General features: G+C 36.3%; 1 protein-coding gene across 3 annotated transcripts in view; it reads right to left on the minus strand.

Moving 5' to 3' along the window:
* Positions 1–439: 439 nt before the first annotated feature.
* The window catches only part of Vgll3 (vestigial like family member 3), a 49,989-nt gene continuing 32,266 nt past the window's right edge, over positions 440–18,162 (minus strand). For all 3 annotated transcript variants that reach the window (XM_021223818.2, XM_013126331.3, XM_013126332.3), the window contains exon 4: positions 440–6,053. In XM_021223818.2, coding sequence (XP_021079477.1) covers positions 6,010–6,053 — 44 coding nt within the window. In that variant the 3' untranslated portion in view covers positions 440–6,009. The remainder of the gene's footprint in view (positions 6,054–18,162) is intronic.

Raw genomic sequence — 18,162 nt, forward strand, 5'->3', positions numbered from 1 at the left:
CTTCTTTCACGACACAAACTCTTAGAAAAGCGTCTCCAGGGCCACTTCGTTCCTGTCAGTCAATTGTAGAAAAGTTTTGTAGTTGCTGTTGCTGTTGATTTGTCTTTTCACATTGTTTAGACAAAGTTCTATGCTGACAAACATGGAAAGAAAATCATAAGGAGCAAACAAAGGGTCAAACGAATACCTTAGAAGCATCATACTGAAAAAAAAAAAACCTCTCAAGACTCCTGCTGTTATGTCATTAATTCATTTCAATTACTCTTCCTTTGTAAACATGTGTTTCATAATCCACTCCAAACTGTAACAAATAAATGTCATGGCTCTGGAAGTTAACCTCATAGTTTATAAAATCTAAGTTGTTACTTTTGAATATTATCTACAAGCTGTTTAAACACAGAGGAAACAAGTTTAGTTACTAGAAGTGCAGACGCAGTCATTAAAGTCACATTAAATTATTTATTGAGCAAATTAAAGAAAATGACATCTGTTTTTCTTACAAAGGATTCCATGATTTTATATCAGTGACAAAGATTTTACAATAATAAAGTCAAACGATTTAAGAATTATACATTATTCATTAGTTAACAATGACATCATAGCTGAGATTGCTTGACTTTCCTTTCTAGAAATGTGAGATCAAGGTGGCATGATTTCTTTCAAAACTAATAAACCTGGAATCTCACTGTATATCAATGCTAGAAGATATGAGTTCTATTATTAGTTTTCAGTTTACCTTATAGAGTGATAAATATAAAGTTTGCCATATTGTGTATCTTTCTCTTTACAAAACCATTTCACCTTACGCAGGTGTACACAATGAAAACAAAAGGAATCAATGTTTCCTTTTAAATATATGCATTTTAAAATGATACAAAGAACTCACATGAAGTTTTCCCTACATTGTATATCTTGAAAAATACTTATATGGAATAGTGTTCATAAATCAGATAGGATGTCCACAAGTATACATCTCCTACACATTAAACCAAGAGTGTAAAAACCACTAACTTTGGCTCTAGCCACAGCACAAAACAAAACAAAACAAAAAGGTCTACTTCTATTTATATAAAAAGAAAAGTTCACATCTTAGGCAGAAAGGAAGGAAACTTCTTTAAGAATTTTATATTCAAAAGAAACTAATTTTAGGCTAAAATTTAGTAGTCAGAAACCATTCAAAAAGAAACTTTTTGGTGATGGCGTGCCCCTTTCTAGAAGAGCAAGAGTCCCTTTTGACTTACACAACATAACAGAATTGGCAAATTACATTTAAATCTATTAGAATTCCCTGTGGTTTAAAAGGCAGATTTAGAAAATGTCATTGGATCAATATAAACTGCTCAAAACTTCAAGAATATTTCCTTGATTAATCATTTCACATCACAAAATGCTTCAAGCAAATAAAAGCTCATAACAAAAAATTTAAAGTTAAGACATTTAACTACAACTAATTTTATAGTTTAAAAATTCCCAGAAAGCACTAAGAGTAAAAATGCAATATTCTACAAGTCTGATATTCAACCTAGTTCCATGACCACCATGTGACCAGGTCGATTAGTATTGTGAAGCTATTGAAACTCAGGTTCCCTTGCTGGCTCCATTTATTCCCAAACACCAAGACCATCTTCCTTTCATAGTTTATCTGTGTGTGTATTCTGCTAGTTTGTGACACAAATGTTGCTTGATTCTTTCTGAAAGCATTTCAAAGTTTTCACATTATAGTGGTGGAGCTAAAGGATTCCTCAAACTGTAGATTTAAGAGAGATTTGGTTTTAACTTGTCTGTGTAGCCTTAATATTACCTGAAAGATGTCCATTATGCATTCTGTAGGGAAAGGTTAAAAAAGAAAAGGAAGCAACCAAGCTTAGTCCCTGGTGTCCCAAGCACCTTAACGTGGCACACAGGCTGACTTCCTTTTTGGTTCCGTGCAACGTCTGCTGTCCTCCCACAAGCTAGGAAGGTGATCCATCACAGGAACCCTGACTGCCATCCATACCCCTTTGTAACTGCAGCGACTGAGTGAACTCTTTCCATCTTCAATAACCGACACAGTGTCAACATCTGCTTCCAATAAAGCTGTTTCAGTTTTTTTCTATAACAAAGTAAATCCGCTGACTGCAATCGGAAAGGGGGTGCTTCCCCCTCCCTTTCCATGCAAATGATTTTTTCCACCATATTATGCAACTTTTCCTCGGAGACAAGTAAAAACAAAGGGAGGAGGGTGGGTAATTGAAAGGGAACATTCTTAGTCCTCGCACCACAGAAACACAATGTATATCTAACAAACACAAAGTTAAGTGGCTGTATGACACTGCCCTACTAATTTCGGGGACAGTAATGTACAGAGTTGTGAATGAATATGACTCACTCTACATACCACTAAATGTTTAATTAACTTTCCTTCAGCAACACCATATTAAAAACTCAGACTTAATTAAAAAGTGAACACTTTCTCCTCCCGTAATTAAGAAGAGAAAGATTCTCTTTGCCATCACTACTTATACAAAAGCAGTTGCTGGCTTATTTGGTTGCTAAAAAAATGAATATGCAATGTGAAGAAAACGGGGTATCTAAGAGTTCAACTTAATAACGAACTTGTTGAACTCATGGTCATTTGTGGAGGCTGTCAGTTATTTGAAAGTCTACACTACAAGTGGGGTTCATCTGTATATATTTTCAAATTTTCACAGCCTTCGTTATTAGGTAGTATTATTCAGTTTTTTATCATGAGGTAAGTAAATGAAATTCCAAATCACACAGTAAGCCATGACTAAGTCTGAAGAACTAAGTTTACCCTAACTCATCCTGCTCCACTACTCTCTTCTCAATCAAAATGATAACATGTGTCTTTGCATTGTCCATCACTTACTGCCACTCCCATTGGCTAACTCAGCAAATACTATTTCACACAGGATGCTTTTCCTAAGGAACAGAATGCAATTTATAGGAAATACAATCTCTGTCACTTGAAATTATGGCTACTGCCTTCAGTCACACAGGAAGCTTAAAGCTATTTCCTTTCCCATATTCTGCAAGTTTAGAAATGAATAAATACAATTTGTAAAATAAATGAGGAGCTCATATAGGCATCCTCTAGAACAGTTTTTAATCCTACAAAATTGATGAATGTATTCTTCAATATTTTTGCAATCCACTAATTCTTATTGTATATATTTTTGGGCAATATTAGTATTTCTTAAAAAGAAATGGAAAAGAGAAAAGTTAAAATAATAGCTAACTTTCTTGGTTTGTAGAAATGTTTAGACTCTAAACTTTAAAGGCTCTTTACAAATTTACAAGGAAAGATCAAATATCCTGTGTGGACCCTGGAAACCAACATTATGCTGTTTCTTAGTTTAGTTAGTCCATTGGTGGAATAATAGATTACATATAGAATAATAAAGTTCTCCAGTGTCAAGTTTACACGTTTTCAGATAGACTGGAAGAAACTGAAGTTGGAAAACAGTTCAAGGTAGAGTGGATCTAATGAAGTCAGAGAGGTACCCAGCCTTCAATCATGCAGTCAAACTTTGAGAAATTCAGGTTCAGAGTATAATAGCACTTTACATGCAAATAAACTCGGATTATTTATTGTGCTGTGTTTAAGCCCCTTTATTATCTCTGGTTGTTAAAGTATTGTTAAAACTTTGTTGGACAATTAGCCATGTTCCCTCTCTTTTTACTAGATTTTGATGTATTCCTTTGGTGTCACTGTACCATTGATACCCAAGCCTGTTCTCTAAAGGAGAACCCATGTCTTTGTTGCATGCAATAGAATTCAGATTTTTCACGTTCCTTAGGCCTTGTGACAAATTATGTTTTGCCCATAGATATGAGGAGATAAGAAATCACTAATCTGTTTTCTCTTTCAATCCAATTAGATGATAAAGAAAGAATGAGGCAAAGAGTTAGCTCCCTTTGCCTCACGTTGGCTGGGAAAATACAATGGAACGAGCTCATTGAGTTCAAGTGGCACTATTCTAAGAGGTTGCAAAGTAAGACAGTTTGTTCCAAGGCAAGATGAGATAACAGTCAGTGAGTCTCCCTCACGGCAGCTGCTGAGAGCTTGTTTTTCAGAACCCAGGAGGACTCGAGCTAAAACAAACTTGACAGATCCATTCAGCTCTGTGTCGCACATATTGGTGCAGATAACAAATAAAACAAGTTTTGTCATCAAGGTCCACATAAAAATGCAGAGAACTTAATGAGGCCTCTCTCTGGACATTTAACTTTATATACAAGTGAGTGGAAGTTACAATAAGTCTAGACTATAATGGGAAAAGAGCAAAGACAGTGTTAAAGACAATCAAGAAGAAGAAATGATGGATTCTGTGGACACACACAATGACATGGGCTTATAACACAAGTGCAGAAGGAGGAGACACTAATGCATATGATCTGTCCAAGCAAAATGTTAAGAGAGAGTTGAGAGAATTCTGCTGAACCGCTTGTTGTGTTGTTAATGTGTAAAGCATTCACACCCACGACACACACAATTAAAAACAGAAAGTAGCACATTTCACATCTTCCTGTTGTGTGCGGCTAAAAGAGATGAGAAAATCTGAGAGAAGTTATCAAATAAAAGCATCTGCATCACACTCACACTTCCCGTGACTGGGAGAAACTGAAAGGAACAATAGACTGTGTCTTTGATTTGCCAGTCACCGCTGCATTCGTAATCCCAACCTTCGCCTAATCTTCTCTTAAGGTTAATTCCAACTTCACTTTCCTTTCCTCTGTGGCCCATGTGAGCTTTGCTTCTCAAGCTTTCAGTTTTTAATTCAGTTTCTGCAACTGAAGTATAAACTTAAATCCATCGCCACTACTAATTCTCTGTCATTTTTGAGAAACTAATGACACTTTAAAGAAATTTAAAATCTTGCAAAATGCTCCAATTAAAACACTACATAAAAAATACATCACTTGTCAGTTTACAATGGTGAGGGACAGTCAGCTCTTTGTCATGTTCCTGCTTCTTCTCCTGATACTATTCATTTGAATTCACACCAAGGAATAAATTTATTCAAAGTATGGCTTTCGAGACTTCCATTAACAATTGGTTAGAAATTAAGAAAATTAGTCACTGACATGTATCTACAGGTATCATAGCTGAATGCATTGTTTTTCCTGTATTGAAGCTGTGCATAAGCTCTATTCCCAATTGTTAAGATTGGATGGACCATAAAAAGAATGATGCTTTGTTCATTAACCTAAACTTTCTCATTAGTCAACCTCCAAGAACTCTTTGGGAAAAGTCAAAGTAATAAAATACCCTATGATTTGCAGCCCTTAAAACAAAGTGCCTTTTCAAGCCACACAAGCAAACTAAGGGAGCTACCATGGAATTAAGTCTTCACTGAGATTGGATGTAAATGCTGATTTGCCTAGGGTAGGGCCACTGGTACAGAAAAGTCCAAACCCCTTGAGGTACCCTCAGAAGCACAGACAGGGCACATCACCGACAGTTTGAAGATCTGCGCTTCAACGCATTGTGGCTAGTGCTTTTCTGAGAGCAAGTTCTTTAAACAGAACTCAACAATTGTTACAATATTAAAAAAAATTACATCCCTCAAAAATATCCCCTTCATGCTAAACCAAAGTTTCTGTGTTTCTACAAAAATAGATGACGAGAGCTGCAAAATGGTTTTCCTGAAGAAATGAGCATTTTCAGTTGCTGGCTCGTCTTCTCCTGACAAGGCGGCTGGTTCAAGAAGAAAAAAAGAAGAAACAAATGAAAACTAACCAAGGTCTTGGTAAAAGGCGATGAAAACGAGGCGTTGCACAGCTGAAAAAGGCTCAGAGGAGGGAAAACAGACAAAATGCTTTTCTTCAATGACTAGGACCCACTGTTTCCTCCAGAAAAAAAGGGTCAATCCAAAGACAATGACCTTACATGTCCTCTTCTCCACCCATGCTTCCTGTCTCCCATTGCTGGATAGGAAATCACAATGGCATCTTCCTGGTGGGCCCTTGGATTCAGGCTGCAATGTGACCTGCCAATACCATGCTTCAGTACCAAGCTGATTCTTTGCTCTTGTCCTGATGCTGAAGACCTGAAAATGATGAGAATGGAAAATAATGAAAAACTAGCATACACACGTAGAATTCATAAATATTCATGACCTACAGTATACTGAGTGTGAGAAGTGAAACCCTTGTATCACAAGAAATGACCTAAGGACAACCTATTCTCTAAACCTCTTCTCTAGGTATGCACTGTGTGAAAGAAGAAAAAAAAAAAACCTCTGTACTACAATGCTACTACTACAACAGAAATTCATTGCTCAATTTTATGTTTTATTTTCCTGGGTCAGGAGTGCATTATAATTGGAAACTGTACCTTAACTTTAACAGGAGATGATAGCAGAAGAGAAAACAGACATAAACGACTTGAGGAACATTTAAATAAAGTTAAATAACCACTACAGTACAGTTTAACCCCCAGAAACAGCTGACCAGACAAAGGTTAACTCTTGAATCCCAGGCATCAGCCTGGGAATCCAGCATGGGACTGATCAAGACCCCCTGAATCTGGGTGTCAGTGAGGAGGCCTAGGGAATCTATTGAGCCTTGGGCAGCAGATCAGTACCCATCCCAAGTATACACACGGACTTTGGACTCCCATAGAACAATGTGAGGTGCACTCTCACCCTGAACTCTTGGGGAAGGGTCTAGGCCCTGCCCTATATGAAATGACAGTCTATGGACACCCCCATGGAGGGCCTCACCCTCCCTGGGGGAATGAGGGGATAACGGGGAGGGTTGGGGGGAGGGCACGGGAGGGGGGAGGGAATGGGAGAGGGACCTGGAACTGACTTGTGAAGCAACCTCGTTTCTTATCTAAATTTAAACTGGAAAATAAAATATAAAAAATAAATAAATAAAGTTAAATAACTTTCACAGCAACCAGTTCAATTAGACTTGTGAACTAATATGCTAAGTTGTTTTAAAAATGCATTTCATTCATAGTCACATCACTAAAATCATAGACAGTGGTTAGATATGATAAAATTTGGAGTTTAGTGCTATTGGTAAGCTAGTAGACCATAGTGTGAACAGTACAGACCTATACTCTATTTATTAGCTTACTTTTTAAAACATCTTTCCCATCATGAAATCAAAGTGGTTCAGAAGAGTCTGAGGGGTGTTTTAAGCAAATGAGATAAACTTAAGTATAAAATAGATACGTGAACACATCTGAATTTCAACTGAGATGTAAAATAGGAAATTTATTAAAGAGGATATGTAGAAAATATGATTCTGGCTTGGGTGTACTACAGTCATCTAACTAATTTCGGATACAGGCAATTAATTAGCAGGGGACTTGCCTCTCAAACCCACCTGAGGTCAAGTTTCATGTTGTATGTATTTTTCCTTGCTTTTTTTTGAGATATAACTAATAAACACACATACTTACATTGAATGTACATATTAAAATGCTTCAGTGTACAAATATATTGAAATAGTTATTATAGTTAGCTATCATGTGTATCACCTCTTTCAGTTTTCTTTATTTTTATATCTGAGGCATGTAATAAAGTATTCATGAACACTCTGAATAAAGTCTTAAGTCATTCAGAACCAGGTATCCAAATGTGAAGTGAGGCCTCCAAAATGTAGGTAGAAAGACATGACAGTTGTGCCAGGATCCAAAGCTGTTTCCTGATCTTTTGTTTAAAGGTGAGTCTTGAATGAATATTAGGAATTGAAAAAAAGTGACCCAGGTAAGTTTTACATTGTGATTGCTACTGTAACAACATTTCTTGTCCCTCCAACTATCAAAAAGTTTTATCAAATAATGAATGATATCATTACAGTCATTAGATTCAGATCTTAAGACAACAATCATAAAATGACAGAGAATAAATAAAAGGAACACAAAAAGCACATGAGACTTTCAAGGCACAGTCTACACAGTAAAAAGCACTACAGTATTGACTAAAGGCAATCTGGATTTCAAAAGAATGGTCTGTTATTTTTCAAGGATTGCTGGCATTTTACTTAGGTGCACAATTTCAAAGAAGAGGAAAAGGAGAATAAAAGAGAAGGAGAAAGAGAAGGAAGAAAAAACATAAAAGGATGAGGGATGTATCATAACACTCGTTTTACTCATTTTCAAACATTGTGGGTAGAATAATTTGCAACCTGACATAGTCTCTGTGGGGTGACTTGAATAATCTAAGCCACCTTTACTGACAATTTGCTGACTACATGAATATTTTTTTCATTATTAATACTTCTCATCTTCTAGATGACACAGTATTTCCAGAGCTTAAGACTGCATCAATCTACAGGATGTCAGCACTGCAAGTCATGAATACTGTTGTAATCATCAAGTGGTTTAACTTTTTTCCCCTTTTAAAATAAAGGCAATCCCTAGTTTGATGTACAAAGATATATGACTCCTTCAGATCATGTAACCATTTTGTCATAGCCAAGTATGGAATTACTTAAGATGGACCCCAAATTTCAACCAGAATAGCAGAAATCATTCTCTCATTATAAATGCATGTCTTCCATGTTTGATCCCATGTCTCTGTGTCACTCCAGAGTATAGTTTTTAAAAAAACCAATTAATCTTCCAATTCTTCTACAACCCCTCGGTATTAAACAACTATTGGATCCTGATGGTTTAGCATCTTCTTAGTGAAAAGACATAAACCAAACTTTTGCATTAATTTACAGGTATCATTTTCCATAAATTTCAATATAAGTATAATTTTTGAAAGAACGGTGAAAAAAGACCCTACTAATATGTTGCATCATAAATGCGGGACTGCCATTTTTCTAATAAAGAAAAATTGTAGGTGGTGAATCAAGATACTTAAGAATCAGCCACTTGGATTTCACCCAACAAAATGAGGGAGACAAACACACATACCATGATTTTCCAAAAATTCTTTGCGAGAAAAGACTATCCTCTGCTACAAACTTTGCTCCTATGTGGACTTCTTTGCTCCTCCAATGCCAACCAAATCTATATGAAATTAGGTCCTAACACATTCTTAGGCTTTCAGTCCTGACAGAAATCACCAGCTTTACTTTTCTTCATGTTAGCAATTCCATTTTAGTTTTATTCTTCAGTTCATAAGCTATTTTAGTAGAAAAGAAAGCAAGAAACAAGGATAAGTCTAGCTATTTTTCTTAGGATTTAGATATTCCATTTTGTGCTAGGTGTTTTACATGAAATCACTCAATCTCCTCTGTCATGCTTTAATAATATGTATATTTCTCAACAAGAATGCAGAAACTAGGGGAAGTGATGGCAGAGGCAGGTCTGTAAACAGGCATTCTGATATCAGAAACCGTAGTCTTTTTGTTGTTGTTGCTTGTTTTTTGAGACAAGGTTTCTCTATATAACATCCCTAGATGTCTACTAAATCTGTACACCAGGCTAACCTCAAACTCATATAGATCAACCTGCCTCTGTCTCCTGAGTGCTAGGATTAAAGACATATGCCACTACCACCTAATGAGACTATAGTCTTAATGACAGGATATATGCATAGTTTATGTGAACGGTGTTGGTTGTAAGTAATGGCAGTAGGACACTAGCTACACTCGACCTAACGCCTAAGTAAAAGTAAATAGCATCTCACAAAACCAGAAAACAAAAATTCCAAACAATTTTTATATTCCCTTTTCAACTCTTTAAATATACATATACCCTAATTTTTCTGAACTGATTATCAAGACTAAGATAAATCTCTTTTTAACAACTACATTAACTTGATGCTTGTTTCTAAAACATAATAAAGAATTACATTATAGTCTGTTATGCTTTAGACCATTACATTTGTATAATAGGCTATGTCACATCAACTAATGGACTCTTACGTGTATATTTGTAATGTGTTTGCTCCAGACCCATCCACAGCCATTCATTTCCCTAATGTGACTTTTTAAAAATAAAGAACATTTGACTCATGGCTTTTGCTTGTTTATTGTAAATCAGAAGTAAACCGGGAAACAACGATATCACTTTATTGACTTTGGAGTTGAAATGAGATGCGCTTGGGAAAAGAGACTGAAAGAAACTAAAAGTTCAGAAATGCATTTCCTCACTTCAATTCCAACAACAACACCTGATCACCATAGAAGAGAAGAAAATATCCATATCCAAGCAAACAAACTTGGAGTCATTAGGAACAGGAAAGGAGCAATGGTCACAGTAGAGGTTCACAGTTTGCTCTTGCTCACTCATCAGTGAGTCTAGCAGTCCGTCTGTGCAGGACCCTAAAACAAATGCTGCAAACTGGGAAGCTTATTGACAGCAGAAGTTACTCCAACAGCATTCTAGAGGTTTTGATCTAAGATCAAGACAACAGGAGATTCTGTGGATGAAAGTTGACTTTCTGGTTCATAAGTTTCCTGCTCACTGTATCCTAAAGCAGAAGTGTGTGTGTGTGTGTGTGTGTGTGTGTGCGTGCACACGCACACGCGTGTATATGCATGTGTGTGCGCATGTGTGCGTGTGCATGTGTGTATGCGTGCGTGTGTGTGTGGGGGGGGGTGTTTTCTCAAACCTTTCATAAGAGAAAGGATCCCATTCCTGAGGACTCTTCCACCTGTCACTTACTCCATCCTCCAAAGGCCCCACCTAATACCAACATGAGATTAGCATTTCAACACACACTTTGGAGCAGACACCAACACCCAGATCACAGCACTGACTGAATCTTACAAGGATGTTACTGTGACCAACTTCCCCACCATGTGGAAAAAATCATGCTCTAAATTCCAGGAGGTAATAGTTTCACAGGTTGGTATTTGGAAAAAGGTTATGGATATAGGAATCAGAACAGCAGCTACAGGTATGTAAGAATGAGAAGCCTAAAGTCTTCACCCTCCACAACTTCTACCAACTCCAAGGAATTTTGTGAAAATATACTGAAGTTCCCAAAAGCTACCATGAAGAATACATGGGTTGGCTTAAAGGCGATTCTATTAAATGTCCTGGAACTTCTGCACCCTCCAGAGGAAGATATGGCATGGGTAACTCCAGATGAATACCTTAGACGAATCACAAATGCAAAGATGAGCTTGATGTTAAGTTTAATAAGCAATAGAGAATGCTTAAAGGAAAAGATGGAGGAGGGAAAGATTTGAAATCAGGGGCAGAACTGGAATGATATGGCAACACCTGAAGGCAGACTGCAAACTGCTAATTAGATGCTTGTGTAACTTTCTAGAACTAAGAGCTAATCCCATGGAGAGGATGAAGGGATAACTTGAAAAGTTTCACCTGTAACTGGGACTTCCTTTTAAAGCAGGAGTAATGGCAATATCACTAGATTAATTAAAAACTACTTAGAGCCGGGCGGTGGTGGCACACGCCTTTAATCCCAGCACTCGGGAGGCAGAGGCAGGCGGATCTCTGTGAGTTCGAGGCCGGGCTGGACCGACAGCCTCCAAAACAATACAGAGAAACCCTGTCTCGTAAAACCAAAAAAAACAAAAAACAAAAAAAAAAACTAGTTAGACTATCCAGCATGGAGGGCTGATGTGGGCATAAAGTTCCACCCCTAGCTGATGAGCCACTGGCAACTGATAGCTGCCTGAAGAGAGTTAGGTTTGTTTAATGGTGTGTCCCCTGGTGGGTCTACCACACTCTAGGAGATGACCATACACCTCAGAGTGTAAAGGTAGAAATAATAGGATGGGACAAGATTTTCAAATGAGAACACGAACTTGGGAGGGCACTAAATGCAGCGTGGATCTTGAAGGAGATGGAGGAGGTAAATGAATAGGGTCAAAATGCAGTGTAGGAAAGCATCAAAGAGTTCACCAAGTATTCAAAGGGACATCTAGACTAAATAAGGTGTCATTTTCTACTATTAAGAAAAAGTCATCAACAATAAACTAAAGAGGAATTTTTACATGGCTACAGAGCTGAATTTGGGGAACTCTCTGGTTGCCAGTCATATGCCACTAGATGACCATGTCCGACTTCTAAGAAAGCATCATTTGAAAATGCCATCAACAATGTTTCCAATTTTTTTGTTACTGTTTCTAGAGATAAAGGAAGTAACTATACAATGGAAAATACACTAAAAGAGGAGAGAATTTAGATACAAAACTCAAGAATATTATAACCTTAGAAAGAAAGGACTTAGTAAGTATAAACTGTTCATTTCACGGATGTCAACAGTTTACATGCAAGTCATTTACATGTAATTTGCATTTAAAAATAAAATAAACTCCCAGTTCTGTTATGTGAAAAGTAAATAGCACTTACTACAAACTTACATACATACAACATTGTGTTGGATGATGGGCCAAACACCCAACTTTCACCCACTTGACAGATTGACAAATGACCACAGAGATGTTCAAGAGACAGTCATATGCATTTCTATGGCTTTATAAAATTAACACTGCAAATGATAACCCAACTGCATCTGTTTGCCTGAGGCTGGGGTAATCAGGTTAAATTAAAGTTAAGGCTTTCTAAATGAGATCCATGTGAACATAGCACCTTACTGTTAACTTTGAGGAGGGATGAAGAATACAAGCAAAGGCTACCCGTCTGGGAAACTGTAATGTGATTTCAGGTGGATATCAAAACAGATAAAGTATAATCATCATACTTCTCTTACTTCTAAAACAAATCATTTTAATCTCAAAAGATCTCAGAATCCCTATTTTAAAATCGTGATCAATGGTATTTAGAGAGTGAAAGGTCTAAGTAATAGGTAATTATGCCAGTGGGCTCAATATATTTAAGGTGTATTTAATGTCTGTGAGCAGTTGCCACTCTTTACAGATTACTGCAGTAGCAGCATTATCTTGAGAAACTGCGTATATATCTTTGTTCCTTTGGGAGGCCTCATAGTAATTATTCTTCAGTGTGACACTCCTCTGCAGATATACATCATCTGACTACAATGTGGACACACACATACATATGCACATGCATAAACATATGTATAAGCATGAATATGTTTGCTATCTGCGTGAATCTTTTAGGGGCTACAAAATTCTTGGAAACATGTTTGTATTATTGCTGAAGTTACATATATAGATACTTATACTTGCACATTTAATTGTGGTGTCTAAATGTGCTCAAAATGACTATAACACTCACTTTTAAAATATCTATTATTGGGATTGTTATAGATTCAACAAGCCTAGTTGTATGCATTATTTCACTATGAATGAATACTATGAATGAATATGGATGCTGGGTGATTATGACTTTCTCACCATTTTAACTTTAACTAAATTTTGTGCTTTTCAGAGATTAAATTCTCCTTAATTTCTATGTGCCTTTTGTGCATTAGACATGAGTACTTTTTCTCATGTGTTATAAGTACTTTTGTATATTTGATGATTAACTTCATAATATATAAATGATTGACAATGTTTTAAAACTGTTAAAAATACGATACATTCTTGAACAACATAAAACGTTAAACGTATTCTTTACGACATTTCAATAACATTTATCAACTCATGATTAGAACTCTTGCACATGAACAGTGAACAATACCTCACTATGGATACAAAGGAGTTACTAGCAAAAGGAGACTTTTCTGCTTATAGAGACATTTTCTGGAAGCACATTTACAATCTGCTTCAAATCTCCACAGAAACAGTACTGTCAGGAACAATGAGGTGAAAACTGCCTGGACTTGTCAAAATGTCTTTAAGTTCAGATGCAAAAGAAGAGTAGAAATGTAAAACCCACCAAATGTGAAGTTGCTTTTAGACAATAATTTACTATGTTATGGTAGGAAGGGCAACACCTGCACACCCGAGGCAAACACTGCGGGTGACAAGCCATTTACTGCCAGGTGTTTCCCATTGCTCTTGTTTTCCCAGGCCCAGACAACAAGCCACAGTAGTCAGTCTACCCTCTTAGAGCCTTCCTTCCTCCAAGACCACAAACTCAGCTGCACAGGGGCCTCTAGCCTTTGCCTTTGGCATCTATTCCAGTGTCCACCTGGATGGAAATCTGGAAGGTGCTTAAAGCATTAACAAATGTGAGAAAATCTCTCCAAAACTGAACTTGTGATGGACCTAAATTGCACACAGTGATCTGGAGTTTCTTTTTTATTGTAATGGGCATATACTGGGTTCTGAACTTGATCATCAATATGGCAGAGCACTTCTGGGGTGATAAGTTCTTGGGATCACAGGGTGTGATATTGAATGCAGACACTGCCTACCAATTCAGGAAATTCATCTCAAAAGCAGATAAGAAGATATCTTAATCATGGGGATAAAAGTTAACAAAAGAAGAAAGAAGGAAATGAAATGTATTCTTTTGTAAATTCTCTACAAACTACAGACTTTCTCCCAGAACTCAGAAAAACAAGACCAAAAGGGGAAAAAAGTTTGGATAACTTTGTAACTAAAACCACACATTATAATGCTCTCAAGAGATTCTAACTATCCAGACATCTGTTGGATAACACATGCACATGCAGCCAAATATGCATCTTTAAAGAGATTTCTAGGTTATGCCATGACAGCTTTACGATTCAGAAAATAGATCACCCAACCAGAGAAAGAGCTAATCTGAGACCATTGCTCGATGCCCGCACTCCCTCAAAAGAGAACACGTGTATCTGGGAATATGAATCATTAAAAGGTTCCAATATTTTTTTTTAAAAAATGACTTTAAAACTGCTGAAATACAAGTATATTTTAGTATAAATTTGGTTTAAGTCATTAATTTCTCCATTGAAGAAAAATGCATTAGAAGAGACTCAGTCATGGGCTGTACCAAGCCTGTATCAGTTTCTGTTGTGCCATCAATGGGATTTTCTGCCTCCTTATGACCTAGATGCAAACTTATTCTCTGACATGTTCCAGAAGAGTCCATTCCTTCATAGTATATTTAAATGGGGCTTCAGTGATGCTGAAGATACTAGGTACAACTTGATACAGCACAAGCAAAGCCTGCATGAAATAATTTTAGAACACATGCCTGTGGTTTCAAAAAATGGATTTGAATCTCCCACATATCGGGTTGTATCCACAAGAAAAAAATGGCACATTTTGCCTCTCATCAGTCCTTTGCAAGACTTTCTTTGGCATGTCATCTTTTCACCAAGGAATTCTGAACATATTGGCCACAGACGACTGTTTGTGAAACCTTATATTGTTGATAAATAGAACAATAAGAAGAGAGAAAGCACAGCATCCTGAAAGGGAATAAAGATAGCTGTAAATTCCTCAGACCACGGAGAATTCTTTTCCAAAATCTTTGTAGTCTGCTTGAAAGCTGAGGCAAAACTGGCTGAGAACGAATGCTGAAACAGATTTCTTCATCTGAACTGTGTCCTTAGATGTTTTCCAAAGTGAGCTATTTGAACAGCAGGGCAATAGTGAAAAGATTATTTGCTGATTGCTTGAAACCCTGACCCATGAAACACATTTCAGTGCAGGCATGTTTTCCACTGGGGGTCGGGCAATAATTATCTGGGATTTTTTTGTTTTGTTTTGTTTTGATTTTTTTTTTTTTAGGGAATGGGGTTGGTTGGTTAGTTGGTTTGGTTTTTGTTTTTTGCTTTTTGTTGTTTTGGATTTTTTTTTCCTTCACAGCTTCTTTTTCGAGAAGGAATGGTTTCCCCAAAGAAACCATAGTATGATTTGAAAACTTCCAAAGTCCTGGCTGCAACTAGTGGGAAATAACACATTACAAAAATATTTGAAGAGTTTCTAAACATACAGGTTAGATATGCTAATTTCCTGGTTGAGTAGTACATGTTGCTTGCCTGTCAAAGTATCACATTGTACTCTAGAGCTACATATAATTATTTAAGGAATCAGGGTTTTTTTTAATAATAAAAAGATCAAAAGATGTCAGTGATTAATTTTGCTTGTAGTTATAAGAAACTATGTTTCAGAAGCAAGAAATTCTAAGCAATTTATACAGCAATCCTTAAGGTGAATGAGTATTGAATCTCAATTACAAAAGTAATGTTAAGATAGAAAATGGATATATGAACACCAAGCTAACACTTTCAATGAATGCTAACAGTATAATTGTTTTGAGTCTAATTCATAACCTTTCTTACCACACATGCAATTTTTGTAGTCTACAATGGAATAGGATAAATATCTTCATTGTACATAAATGCATATCGACAAGATTCCTTCACATTCTATATGTAGAGTATCATAGAAGGAGAAAGCTATGTCATAAACATCTCTTAAGATGTATATGTTTATAACCTCTCAAGTTTCCCTTTTCTTTGTCCCATCATTTTCATTTTCTACTTAATCAATACAAAAAAAATCACTAAATTCCACTTTTGAGGAATTTGGCTAACAAACATCACAACAAATTTTCTAGAATATAAACAGATTTAGTTAGATAGTAATAAACACATTCCAAGCTTGCATCAATTTCTCAAGATGATTCATTCACACATTCAGTGTAAAGTTTTCAGTTTGAAGTACTTCATCTTTATTACAAGTTCTTATTACATGAAATGGTTAATTTCATACCACAGTCAAAATCTGGAAACACAACTATGTTCCCTGAGTCACTGACTTTCATAATTGGGTCAGGTCGGAAAAGGAAGGCGCAAAATGTAACTACCCAAAACTCCTACGTGATGAGTATTACAACCATTGAAAAACCAAACAGTAGGATTGGCTTCCACATCAAAATTTGATTTACTCATTTTTTATGCTGAGATCAAACTTTTAAAAATAGTGTCTATCATGTGAGGTGCACTCTCACCCTGAACTCTTGGGGAAATGTCTAGGCCCTGCCCTATATGAAGTGACAGACTATGGACACCCCCATGGAGGGCCTCACCCTCCCTGGGGAAATGAGGTGATAATGGGGGGGGTTGGGGGGAGTGCACAGGAGGAGGGGAGGGAAAGGGAGAGGGACCTGGAACTGACTTGCAAAGCAACCTTGTGTCTTATCTAAATTTAAACTGAAAAATAAATTTAAAAAAATAGTGTCTATCTTTATTAAAATTACTGAAGAGAATTCCATAATTTCTTACTAATATTTATAAGAATTACCATAACTGTCAATAAAGGTACCAATCAATTCCTAATCATGTGGAATTCAGATGGATAATATGTATTTTTCAGAGTGAATGTTTTGAATGAAACATCTGCAATATTTGTCTCATTGGTGCTTTCTACATTCCAGAGTGAAAATATTACAGTGCCTCTGTGTTTTAACTGAGTTATAGCTCCTGTTACTCATGCGGCTCTTTGACAATTCCTCTCCAAACTTGCAATGTCCCTCTCCTTTACTGTAAAACCTTAACTTGAAGCACTGCAAGATCAACAAATATTCAAGGGTCTTTGAGTGAGTAATGATTGGTTTTCTTTCATCCTTTGTAAAACTGTGAATTTTTAAGTTACTAGATACAAATTAGTTCATTTACAACTAAATTGCAGTTAATAATATTTTAATATGGCTAGGAGGGATTAGTAAGTCACTTGGGAAACATTTATCCAATCCCTGTAGCCTAGGTCTGCTAGACATGAGTACCAATTGCCAAAAAACAAGTATAGGTTTCAGTATGTAATCTACAGATACAAAATTTACAGAATGGATTGGAAAAAGAAAAAATAAACTTGATTCTGAATTTTCCTCCACAGACACAAGTTTTCTCATTTGTTCTTATAAACTGTATTTCATCCTAGTTCTCTCCTCTCTGTCTTTTATAGAAACAAAAATATGTTTTACCAGTTCATTTTGTTGTAAAGCAACCTTATAGTACTGACTGTCATGATCTTAATCACGGACATAGTTTTGCCTATTGAAAAGGAACATATTACACTAAGTAGCAATTCTGAGTAGGCTTGGAGGACTAGGAGGGTGATACATATTGAACCTAGGATTTTACACACATTCAACACACAAACCTGTTACTGAGTTCTTCCCCTAGTTCCAGAATATTACAATTTTGAGCAACAATAATTCCAATCTGAATTACATTAAAAGACATTTTTGTCACTTGTGGACAACACAACCACAAAATATTTAGATTATAAAATTCATCTTAAATCAGAATTTTGTCATCAAATTTCATGAAAATTTCAGAAAAACTAATGTGATTATGCTTGTATATTTTATCAGCTTTAGTGCTTATAAGGAGAAATAGACAAGGACATTTATCTATTTTCTAGTGGTACCCAGTACCTATCCATACAAAAATTTGTGTTCTCAAAGACATT

Source organism: Mesocricetus auratus, unplaced genomic scaffold (genome assembly GCF_017639785.1).
Source record: "Mesocricetus auratus isolate SY011 unplaced genomic scaffold, BCM_Maur_2.0 Super-Scaffold_100008, whole genome shotgun sequence".
Taxonomy (NCBI): domain Eukaryota; kingdom Metazoa; phylum Chordata; class Mammalia; order Rodentia; family Cricetidae; genus Mesocricetus; species Mesocricetus auratus.